This window comes from Lepidothrix coronata, unplaced genomic scaffold (genome assembly GCF_001604755.1).
Source record: "Lepidothrix coronata isolate B3197 unplaced genomic scaffold, Lepidothrix_coronata-1.0 Scaffold173, whole genome shotgun sequence".
Classification (NCBI taxonomy): domain Eukaryota; kingdom Metazoa; phylum Chordata; class Aves; order Passeriformes; family Pipridae; genus Lepidothrix; species Lepidothrix coronata.
The window spans coordinates 828355-840572 of NW_016690353.1; the positions used below are offsets into that span (position 1 = coordinate 828355).

General features: G+C 48.6%; 1 protein-coding gene across 1 annotated transcript in view; it reads right to left on the minus strand.

Annotated features, from left to right (window-relative positions):
• Window positions 1-315: 315 nt before the first annotated feature.
• WNT3A (Wnt family member 3A) overlaps window positions 316-12218 on the minus strand; it is an 88349-nt gene continuing 76446 nt past the window's right edge. Inside the window, exons 3-4 of the mRNA XM_017830065.1 lie at window positions 4787-5052; window positions 316-1635 (exon numbers count right to left, since the gene is read on the minus strand). Coding sequence (XP_017685554.1) covers window positions 1156-1635; window positions 4787-5052 — 746 coding nt within the window. The 3' untranslated portion in view covers window positions 316-1155. The remainder of the gene's footprint in view (window positions 1636-4786; window positions 5053-12218) is intronic.

The following is a 12218-nucleotide window of genomic DNA, read 5'->3' on the forward strand; positions in this document are numbered from 1 at the left end:
AGTCATGTTGACGACAGACTTGTGGTCTAAAGCTGCTCCTAAGTGCCTGGGGGAGCCTGAATGGTGTGCAGAGGGTGGGTGTACTAAGTGCACTTCCCACTGTTGGTGACAGGATTCTCTAACGAGGTGGGAAGGGTGAACACTTTCCCTTTCCTCCTCTGGGACGCTGAGGAGATGGATGTCCCACACCAAACCCCAGGAGACTCACTCTGCACTGTGTGTTTCCAAGGAAGATCCATTGGCTGATTGAGCCACAGCTGGAGCAGCATCCCCATTTGTGGGACTGTCTCCTTCTCCCCCCCCCGAGTCCTCTTCACGTGTCAGGCACTGAACTTTTCCATGCCATGCACATCACCTGTGTGCCAACAGGGCACTGGCAGGAAGCCACCAGCAGTTGTCTCTCTTTCTCTCCCTCTTCTTCTCCCTCTTTCCCCTTTCTCCAGATGTCACTGAATCCTATGTCAAATCTGGCAGGAGCTACTAAGCTAAAAAATCCACACAAAGGGCCTGCCCACTCTATTATATACTTGTAGACTTCTCTGGTTCCAGGGCAAAAGCAAAGAAGTCATGTTCTTTAAAAAAAAAAAATAAAAAAAAATGTAATTTATCTGCTTTTATTTCTTTTGCTGCCGTTGCTCATATTACACACAGAGTCTGGCCACTTGGGTATGGAGATGGACCTCTTGGAAAGCTCAGTGCTGCTGTCCATCACAGCCTCTGCCCGGCTGAGGGGAAAGGAGATGCTTAGGAAGATGCAAGTCTTTCAAAGGACACTTTAATCACACGAGTCACTTCAGGTGGGTGAGAGCAGAGCAAATCCATGCTTTTGCTCGTGCTCTTCTTCCCAGCTCTGTGCTGTTGGTTGAAAAGCCGCTCTCCCACCGGAGGCATCGTTGGGGGCACAACTTGTGTGACTGCCAGATGTACCTCAGGATAGGCCAGAAGTCCTTAGACCTATTCTATCCAACCAGTTTTAGCCTTGTTTGTTTTTTATTTTTTTTTGCCTTTTTTTTTTTCTTTTTCCCAGTTTTTATTTCTTTTAATATCAAAAAAATAAAGTCGACTTCTCTCACGTCTGCAAACCTCAGAGGAAGTAGGCTCGAATCCAATTCCTCCGCTCGGAGCCCAGCGAAGGGGTCCTTTTTCCCCCGCTTTTTATTTGCACGTGTGGACGTCGTAGACTCGTATGCACTCCTGGCACCGCACGTAGCAGCACCAGTGGAAGATACAGTGACACTTCTCCTTCCGTTTCTCAGTCCTCGTGTTGTGGCCGCGGCCGCAGCACAGCAGGTCGCAGCCGTCGATCCCGTGGGAGGTGACGTTGCAGATCCTGTCCCGGGTGCCGAAGGAGCCCGTCTCGGGGTTGGGCTCGCAAAAGTTCGGCGAGTTCTCGTAGTAGACCAGGTCCTTCTCGGTGGGAGCCTTGAAGAAGTTGTACTTGGGCCGGAGGGTCTCGACCCAGCCGCGGGATTCCCGGTGTTTCTCCACCACCATCTCCGAGGCGCTGTCGTACTTGTCCTTGAGGTAGTCCCCGATGACCCTGAAGTCTGGCTGGGACCACCAGCAGGTCTTCACTTCGCAGCTGCCCGAGAGGCCGTGACACTTGCACTTGAGGTGCATGAGTTCAATGATGGACTGGAAGAGAGGAGGAAAGCAAAGGAGAAGGAAAGACGTTAAACTGTGATCAAAACGCTCATGGCACCCTGATATTCAGCCGTGATTTTCTAAAGAATTATGAATTATTTCATATATTCCTATTTCACATATTCATATTTCATATATTCCTATTTCACATATTCACATTTCATATATTCGTATTTCATATATTCATATTCCGTATATTCTTATTTCATATATTTGCACACTCGTCAACAAAAATCACCTCTCCCCCCAGTCAATGCCCTGTTCTGACGCTGGGTCTAAGGAAGATAAAGCTTCTGCAACTTTATTGTTTTCAGTGACTACTTCTGATTCCCACCTCAAATTTAACCATCTACCAAGAGCTTCCACCAGGGGATGAAGGGATTTCTGAGTGTATTAACTTGTGTCTTATCCATGTTCACGTGGGAATATTGCAGTGCTGTCACCCAAGAATTCAGGTACACCTCAGCAGAGAAGTGAAGTACACACAAAACTGCTTAAACAATGCCTTCATAAATAAAATATGCAGCTATTCCATGGGAAATTAAGGAAATGTGAAATTTCCCAACTATCTGGAACAGAATTCCGTGTTTTACTCAGAACAGAATCCTAACTTTTACATATGTTTTATGTTTACTGAAGCAAACAAGGTTCTAGTCTTGCTGTGGCTACATCCAAAAACCAAAACATCATTTATTGCCATATTTAAGCCAGGCTTATGATTTTTCTAAAACCATTTCAGTAGGAGAAAAAAAAAAACAGCAGCCCAACTTCTGATTTTGAAAGGCTCAAACTTCCACACAGAACACTGTCCTGGAGCAAATATGAAGGTGATTATTGATCCCAGAAATTTACTATTTGTTTTTACACCACTTATGAAATTAGCTTTAATGTTTCCAGAGGTGTTGCCCTCCAGGATTCTGAGGTGGGAGACGACCTTACGCAACAGGCTTTGATAATCTGCATTTTCAGACTGATCAGCAAATTTCTGGGTACGTGAACAGACTCGTGCCAGGCTGAGGCCAAGAGATTTGCCATGAATCAGCACCTTGGTGCTCACCAGGTGCTTTCCTGGGTTATTTACGGAGTATCACCCGCCACAGAAAGGTTGTAATTAGTGATGAGAGGGAACCACAACATGTTTGGTTCGTATAATCACGCTGAACTTAATCAAAACTGCTGGCGGAGGGGCAGGGCTGGAGTTCCTATGGGAACTGGGATGAAACATTGCCTATGGCTCGGGTTTAGCTGGAAACACTTGGGCATGGAGGCCTGGAAGAGCTACTCCAGGAGTGCTGGCATGGTGAGAACGGAAAAGTGCTTTATAAGCCAGTAGGATTTTAGATCCTTTGACACCTGTAAAATGTCCTAAAATAACTCAGTGTCAAAGAACAGGATTTACAGTGAAAAGGCCTCTGCAGGCCTGTGATCACCAGGGATGTTTGCTCAAAGCTCATTTTTTCCAAGGATTCTCACTTCAAAGCAAATCCCTTCTTCCCACTCTCTACATCTTCTCCACAGTCCTCTTTGTCCCACTATCTATCCCAGAAACTTCCACCAGCAATGCACAATATCTGGGGTTACCTGGGATAATTTAGGCCAGAGCTGGGGGAAACCACATCATTGCTTGTGGTTGTCTACATTGGAGACAGCTTTGGTTTCTGGTGGTATTTCATTTCCAAAAGTTGTATTCCAAGAGCTCTGCTGGGGTGTGAGGTGGGATGACTCCCCTGGGATTTGATGGTGCCCACCTGAGGAGCTCACACCAAAGTCCTAGTCTGCCTGAGAACAGTTGTTTCCTTGCACAGCACAGCTGTGGTGGCTTTGCTCTAATGTCCTCCCAGACATGTCCCTTCTGCTGAGGGAACAAGACCATATTAATCTGTTCTTTGATATCTCAGAGAAGCTGCATCCTGGTCTCCATCAGCAAGAACTTTGTGCTTTGGTTTCACAAATTGTTTCCCACAAAATACACTCTTCTGGAATTTATAGGTTATTCTTGAGATGAAAAAACCAATATCCTCTTACTGGGATTATTCTACCCAGGGAAAAGATTCCCTGTGTGTGAGGAAGCCACTGTGGTGGGGGAAAGATTTTGTGCTTTCTTTTCCCCGACACTTTTTTTTTTCCCTGACACATTTTTTTTCCCCTTGGTTGTTTGAAGTAAAACCAGCTTTAGGGCATGGTCTAAGTTTGATCAAGAGGTACCAGAGTCATACTGCCTCTAATTTTCTTCAAATACTTCCTGGTAAATAGAACAGTGTTGAGAAGAGGGGTGGTGGGAAATGGTCTCCTGTTTTTCTCCTCCCTCAAGCCTACAAAGCAGAGAGATGATCCCATGAGAATGGACAACTGCACTCAAACCAGGATTCAATTGTCTAAACACGTGCATTTAATGCCATTTTTGAGTGTCAAAGGTATCACAAGTCATTTGTTGGACCAGATGATCTCCAGAGGTTCCTTCCAACCCCAGCCCTTCTGTGATTCTGTGATCAGCCCCAGGATGGCAAAACTGCAGGAGACACACTGTCTTTCCAAGGGTAGGTTGGATACTTCAGGATATCTCAGCTTTTACTAAAATGCATTTTCTTAAGCAGCTGAATCCACCCCCTAAGCCCTGGCTCATCTCAACTTCAGATGTCCTACAGCCAATGGACAAGAACAGGACCAGGTAGGGTGTTATAACTGAGTTAATGATTCTAATCATGGAATCACAGAATGGTTTGTGTTGGAAGGGAACTTAAAAACCATTCAGTTCCAACCCCCCTGCCATGGGCAGGGACACCTTCCACTAGACCAGGTTGCTCAAAGCCTTGGACACTTGATGATGCCCTCACCAAGCTGGGATGAAATCCCATCTAGACCTGTCCAGATCCATCCTCTATAAAAGACCTCTGGACAGCTGACTCCAAGGCAGACATTTACATCTGGGTGGGTGAATTTACCTGGAGCTTTCCCAGATCACTTCCATCGATCACCTCCCTGACAAGAACTATTACAGGACAGGCATTATCTTTCTGAGATGTAAATCTGCCCAGATTTAGCTTTGGTCATTCCCCCTCCAATCCCCTCCCACAGCTCACCGAGACAGGCAAAGAAAACACTGACAGGAGATGGAGAAAGGAGAAAAACCCAAAGTCCTTACGGTCCTTCCGGCCTCGTTGTTGTGCCTGTTCATGGCCGAGCGCGCGTCGGGCCTGTTCTCCCGGGCGTCCGCGAACTCCCGGGACACCATGCTCCCGAATTCCACGTCCTCGCTGCAGCCCCCCCACTTCCAGCCTTCCCCAGGGGAGCCCTTGTGGCGGGTGTCACAGCCACAGATGGTGGCGGAGCCCTCGGCGCAGGACCTGGTCACAGCGAAAGCCACTCCGGCCGAGGCGATGGCGTGGACGAAGGCCGATTCCCTGGTGGCTGTGGGAGAGAGAAAGCAGGGAATGAGGGACCACACGCGGGTTTGATCAGTCCTGTGAACGTCTCCTCTCTCCAGGGCGTGGCAGGAGGCCAGGAAACTCTCCTCTTCCCTGTGGTCTGGCTTGGAACTGCTCCAGAGACGTTTTCTTTTACTAGGAAACAAGCTCCTGTGCAGGCAGGACCGGGCTTGACTCAAGGCCACTGAGGTCAGCCAAGAAGCTCTGACTCGGGTCATCCCAAGGTCTTTGGAGAGGGCCACGGAACAACACAAAAAGCTGGGCAAACCTGGGTTTCAGGGGGCATGTGGAATATTCCACATGGTGCTTTGCAGTCAGGGCACCACACGGCCATACCCTGAGCTGTGGGCTTGGCTTCGGATGCACAGAGTTTGGGTGTGTTCCCACAACATGGAAAATGCAGGTCTACACTTAACAACAGCCTCCACCCTTAGTGGTGGGACCAGCACCAGGTAAAGCACCTCCTCTTCCTCGACTGGGAGAGCTGCTGATGGCTGGAAGGGAGGAAAACACCAGGATGGACAGATAGTTCCTCACTCCTCACTGTGTAAACTAAACATTGTCCTCACCTTCCATCCTGAGGCCACCTTTCCTTTCCCTGGGGTGTGTCCTCTCTCAGTGACAGCGTTCCGTGTATGACATCTTGCACCTGCCCAAAGTTTTCCTCACTTGCCTAATTAAGGGGACTGGAAAGGAGCTTTCCTTTTCTGCCCATTGCCTCAGGCTGGTGGGAGGGATCAGCCAAAGGATCTCATGGCTAAAGGCTGAGGAGTTTTAGTCTTTGTGAAGACCTTCCATCACAGCCTTTCATCCCAGGTGGAGTTGGGTGGGGAAGGGGAGCTCAGCATTGGCCTGGCTTTCCTGGATGCCAGCGCTTTTTCTGCACTGTGCCAAAATGAAAACCAAACATTTCAAACTGCTTTGCAAATTGGGAATATACCAAAAGAACAGGTTTTATTCTCCCTCTTCCCCCACACCTCCAGTTTTGGTTTCTTCACTGATAAGAAATGACCCTGGAGTCCAACACCACATCTCAGAAATCTCCCCTTGCTTTTTGGCTTCAGTAAAATGGTATTTTTGCCATAAACAGGGCTATTCTCAAACTCTTGAGGGAATTCACAGCAGACACGACAGTTCTGATAACTGGCCTCCTTTAACCTCTTACAGCATTCCCCACAGGAGCTCACCTTGTGCATATAGACCAGTTATCTGAGAAATCATTGTTGTTTCTGACACCTTTCAGATGATTCTGCTACAACAGTGTTGAAATATGAACGGATCCCAAAGGCACGAGGTCACATTTTCAGCTGAAGCATCTTCACCAACTTCTACTGAGCTCTGTATCAGCTGACTACTCAAAACAACCCAAACCTTCTCTGCACCATATTTTGCTGATCTGAGCTTTCCCTGGGCATTTTGGCTTAATCTTTACCCTCCAGATGCTTCCAGGCTTTACTAATGCAAAGAGTTTAATACACCAAGCCAAAAAGTCAACATGTTTTCGGGGAGCAATCAAGACTGCAAAGCAGCCCTGGCTGGATTGTAAGGCTTAAGCAAGAACTTAAGCTTTGCTTTGGGAAGGCTACCAAATACAACAACATGCAAATGAAATAACGTGCATGAACTTACAAGCTGAAGGTATGAGCAATGTCCTGGAACATGTTTGTCTATGCACACGGGGAGGTTAATAAGTCACCAAGGGCTAGAGCTCAAAAAAAAAGAAAGGAAAATGTAGAAACCCTCAGGTCCCCAGCGTGATTTTGAAAAGCCCTTGTTCAGCATCTGTCCAGCCTGGAGGATCCCAGTATCCTGCAAGTGATGACCATGCAGTTCCTGACTGAAAACTCAGCTTGGAGCACAAACAGATGAGTCCGGTTTTGACAGGACTTGGGACTTGCCTAAGTCCAGGTGGGATTCAGAACCCAAATTTTGGGGGTGGAGAGCTTCATATGATTAGTCCAAGGACGCTTGACCAGCCTTGGGGTCTTTGAAAAGCAAAGGCTTCTCATAGAAGCCACTCAGACAAGCTGATGGTTTAAATGTCATTACAGTCTGGAAGGGGATCCATAGTGCCAGGCCAGAAAAGGGCTGACACACCTTCCACCTCCTCCCATTGTGGCCTAACTGATCTTGAAACCTTGTCAAATAATCACAGAATGGTTGGGTGGGAAGGTCCCTTAAAGATCATCTTATACTGATGCTCCCAATCCTTTCTGCTCAGGGCTGCTCTCAACCCATCCTCCACCCAGCCTGTATTTGTGATCCCGGGCATTGGCCTGACCCAGCTGCAGGACCTTGTTGAACCTCAGGAGGTTCACACAGCCCCACCTCTCCAGCCTGTCCAGGTCCCTCTGGATGGCATCTCTTCCCTCCAGCACATCAGATGCACCTCTCAGCTTGGTGTCATCAGCAAACTTGCTGAGGGTGCCTCCATCCCACTGTCCATGTCCCTGACAAACACCAGTCCCAAAACCAACCCCTGAGAAACACCACTTGTCACTGGTATCCACTTGGACACCTCTTTGAGTGCAACCATCCATCCAATTCCTTATCAACCAAGTGATCCATCCATCAAATCCAGGTATCTCCAGTTTAGAAACAAGGATGTTGTGCTTCTACCTGACACCTGTAGCGGCTAAAACACTTTGCTTGGGTAGGTTACCTCCCATCTCTTGGGAGTCACCCCTTCCTCTCCTCAGGAGAGACCTGATCCAGGCCTTTGGCTTATTGGGAAGGTGCTGTAGGTGCTGAACTAATGTTTGCAAATGCCATGGAGAGCCCCTGTGCCTTGAAAAGAAGGTGTTTACAGCCATGGTGTTTGTGCAGAAAACCTTCTCCTGCATCAGTATGGGAGGGGTAGCTTTGGCTTGGGAGTTTGCAGGTCTTGGATCTGATTTTGGATTCGGCGGGATCTGAATTAGCTCAGCAGAGACATTGAGGGACTGGAGCTTGTCCAGAGAAGGACAACTGAGTGGCTGTGGGAGCTGGGGATGTTTAGCCTGGAGAAAAGGTGGCTCAGGGAGGACCTCATTGCTCCCTACAACTACCTGAAAGGAGGCTGGATCCAGGTGGGAGTCAATCTCTTCTCCCAGGTATCAAGGGACAGGACGAAAGGAAATTGCCTCAAGTTGTACCAGGGAAGGTTTAGGTTGGATATTAGGAAAAACTTTCACTGGAAGGGTTGTCAGGCATTGGAACAGGCTGCCCAGGGCAGGGGTGGAGCCACCATCCCTGCAAGGCTTTAAAAGACACGTAGATGTGGCACTTGGGGACACGATTTACTGGTAGATGTAGCAGTGCTGGGTTAATGTTTAGACTTGATGACCTTAGTGGTCTTTTCCAACCTTAAGGATTCTACAATTCTACGACTCTGTACAGGTGAAGAGCTCACCAAACTCCAGGGAGCTTCAGGCCACACAGCCTGAAGAATTTCTGCATTTGCCAGGAGTTGGTCAGGGCTGAACAAGCAGTTCCAGGAACACCGTTTTTGTTGTGGACACCGAGCCCTAAATCTCAGGTCCATTACCTAAACTCCCCACCGGTTTTAGCCCTTAACCAAAAGGGTGAGGGCACTGAGGGGCTACTGATAGGATTTGCCTTGAGAAGCACCAATTATCCCGAGCTCTTCTCTTCACAGAAAAAGCCCGGTGCCTTTTACAGCCTTGTATACGATGTAATCACTCCTCTGCTTTTGAAATGCAGCCACCCCTGGGGTGGAGCGCAGCCACCACTTAACAGCGCACAACAGGAAGCAAAGAGGTTGTATCTGATCGTAACTACCTGGGGAATGTGGGCAGGCAGGGCAAAGGAGCCGAGATCTGGCCCCGGGGGCAGCGAGGTGAGGAGTTTGTCTCTTGAGAAAGTCGCAGCGCAGATGTCTTAATGACTCGCGCGGAATTAGGGCACTGGGTTTACGTCTCCTGCCCCTAAAGTTAAGGCACCGGGTTCAGCCTTGACGCAGATGGAGCGGTGCCACGGGTGAATCACGTCCTGCCACCTCCCGAGTTATGGGACTGTCCTGCCGTCACGAAGCAAGACCCGACCCTGCCGAGCTCTTCGGAGCTCCCCAGGTTGTAGCCGGGGGCGGTGTGGCTGCAGGAATGGAGCAGGAGCGGATAAGAGATGGAGATAAGCCGAGGGAAAGCATGCACTTGTAATGGAAATGAGGGGTTATTAAGGTGCCATATAAAAATGCGAGAGATTTAGCGAAGATAGCAGGAAAGCGCCGCGTATTTGTCGGGTCGCCTCATTCCTCACTGGGTGGTTCTGGTAGCAGGAGACACTCAGCTCGTTAGGGCTTGAAGGGAGCTTCTGGAAAGTCATCTGGTTAATAGGGGCTAATATCTCGCGGGGATGTTGACTTAAAGAGCGTTTTAACCACTTGCTTTTCAGCGCGGCACAAGGTCACCGAAGCTCTGACTTCAGCTTGTTTAATTCCTGCCTGCTCCTGAGTTTCCCTGCAGGCCCTGCAGGCTTGGGTGGCTGGTGCTTCCAGGTGCCCTGCTCTGGACCCTTTTTGGAGGGATTGGAGATCAGTGGGAAAGGTGTTGAGACTCACAGAGGGCCTTTAGGGACGCTTTGTAGTTGCAAAGGTCTCCAATTCACTGGTCACTTCTGGAATCTGGTTCCTGAGAAGCCCAGTCTGTGAATCTGAGATCCTGAATGTGCCCTGAATATCCCGTGCAGAACATCTCTGACCACCACATCTCAGCAGCAAAAAACACCTTGAGGTGCAGAAACACCCAGCTGAGCAGTATCAATGGGATAATTCAGGGGCCTGAGCAGGAGGTGACCTGAGATTTGCTTTTCTGCTCTCACAGGGCTGTTTTATGTGACTTTGGGCAAATCCTGTGGTCACTCTGTGCTTCTGCTTCCTTATCTGTGCACCTGAGGACAATCCTGCTTATCTCCTCGGGTGCCTGCAATGCTAAATTCACTGAAGTCTTCAGAATTGCAGGCAGAAGGTGTTGGAGACAAGCAGAGGGTCATCAGGTTGTGGGTGAGGAAGTCAAATGAATAACTGTATAAATATCTCAACTGTCTAATACATGAAACCTGCTCTCTTGTGTTCTTCTGCCCAGACAGTGACTTATTTTCCCTGAATCCTTCTCTGAATGACTAAATGATTAACCCCAGGTCAGGCAGGTATCCCAGATATATGGGCAAAAGGACTGTGGTGACATAAGAGGATGAATATAAATGGTTTATTTTACTCTTAAAAAGCTTAAAAGTCCCTTTTTTACCATATCTGTACCATAACACTGAGCCCTGTTGTCCCCGTTCCTGACACCCTAAATCTTTCCTTCCTCCCTGCACAATGGCAATGGAAGAAAGAAAGAAGAAAGAAGGAAGGGAGGGAGAGAGAGAGGGAGGAAGGTAGGAAGAGAGGGGAGGAAAGAAAGAAGGAAAGAAGGAAAGAAAGAAAGAAAGAAAGAAGAAAGAAGGAAAAAAGAGAAAAGGAAGGTGTCATCTTGCACAGAAGAAAGCAGAGCTCAGCAGCTGGAGAGCAGACAGCCAAGCAGTAGAGATGGATCATCTTTTAAGGGTTTCCTACTTGTGTCACTTTTCTAGGTGGTTCTCCTGAAGGTATGGAAGCTCCTTTGCAAAAGGAACACTGATATTTCCAGGACAACTCCTGACCCTGCTCTGTGGAGACAAACCTCCCACCCCACCAATCCAGGACCTTGCCCCCGTCCTTTTTGAAACGTAGACCTTGGAGTGAAGCACTTTAGGCTGGATAATGTATAAACAACATGGGAAAGAATAGAATTGCCCCATACCATGAAGGAAAGAATTCCCACATCTCAGCCACTCCTCCCAGCCATCATTAGCACGTCTCCTCTGGAACACAGGATCCTGCTCCCCGTTCCACACTAGGGAAGACATTGTAAACCCTGAATTTCTGACACCACCAACTTCTTGGGTGCTCTTGGGAGAGGCAAAAAAGTGGAGTAAAATGGAGGCAATAATACACTGGCTTAGCAGGACTGTGGGGAGGAGTCGTGCTGGTTTCTCCGAGCTTCATTTTACAAAGCTAAAGGCCAACAGAAGGGTCCCTGTTGCATCAGCTACTTCAGACACCCATCTCTGAGGGGAGGAAGGTGTAAAGTCTTTCCAACATTTGTCTGGCAGGGCATGTACTTAGGGAATGTGAGAAAGGGTTTCAGTTCCCTCCTTGGCTCCGGGGGATATAAACCCGCAGCTGTCAGTTAGGATTTGCACGGCAGTTGACACTGCATCGACTCTGGATTGAAAAAAAAGACCAAATAAATGAAATAAACCCCAAAAAACTGGAACTGGAAGTGGGGAGTGACTGGTGCTTCTGGTATTTGGAGCCAGCACAACTGGGGGCTTGTCCTAACAGCTCAGTTTCCCCTGATTACCGTGGCTGGGGTCTTTCTTGAATGTTAAAGCAACACGGGGATTGCAGGGGAGGAAGGGGTTATCCAGTGGAGAAAGGTGGAGAGGAATTTCAGAAGTGAGGATTTTTGAGAGTTTTGGAAGCTCAGCCTTTGACTCAAATGAGTGAATTTTGGTTTTGACTGCAGCACAAGGAGGACAACCCAGCTGCTCTCAGCACACTGGGGTTTCCTCCTTGAATCCATCGAGGGGCTTGGGAGGAGAGCTGGGCCATTCCCTCGTGGGGAGGGTCACCCAGAAGCACTTCCATGGTGAAAGATAAGCCAGGAGGGCTTTGAATGGAGGCTGTGCTGCACCTCTTTGGATGAAAAAGGAGAATATCAGAAAAAGATTAATACCAAATGCGCCTCGGCGGTTGTTAAATAGATGATGACCCCTGGGAGAAGGAGCTTTCTTTAGGCCCTCACAGCCTTGCAGGCAAAGCTGCTTTCTGAACAGCAGGAGTGAAATCCAGTGGGACTGGTGAGTCAGAGCTCCCAGGATTTGGAAAAGCATTTGCAGGAAACACTGGGGGCTTATAGGAACTGAACGGCGTTGCCTGCTGGCCCCAAAATCCACGTGCAGGGGAGGCAGTGCAGACTCACTTGTCCCAGATACCAGCAGAGGAGACTCCAGTCCCTCAGCCCAGCTGGTCTTTGCTAAACTGGGCAACCAGCAGATCCCTCAAAGCCAAAAACTGGGGGTTCAGGACATGGAGATGACGTCCCTGACCTTATGATGCTTTTTGGG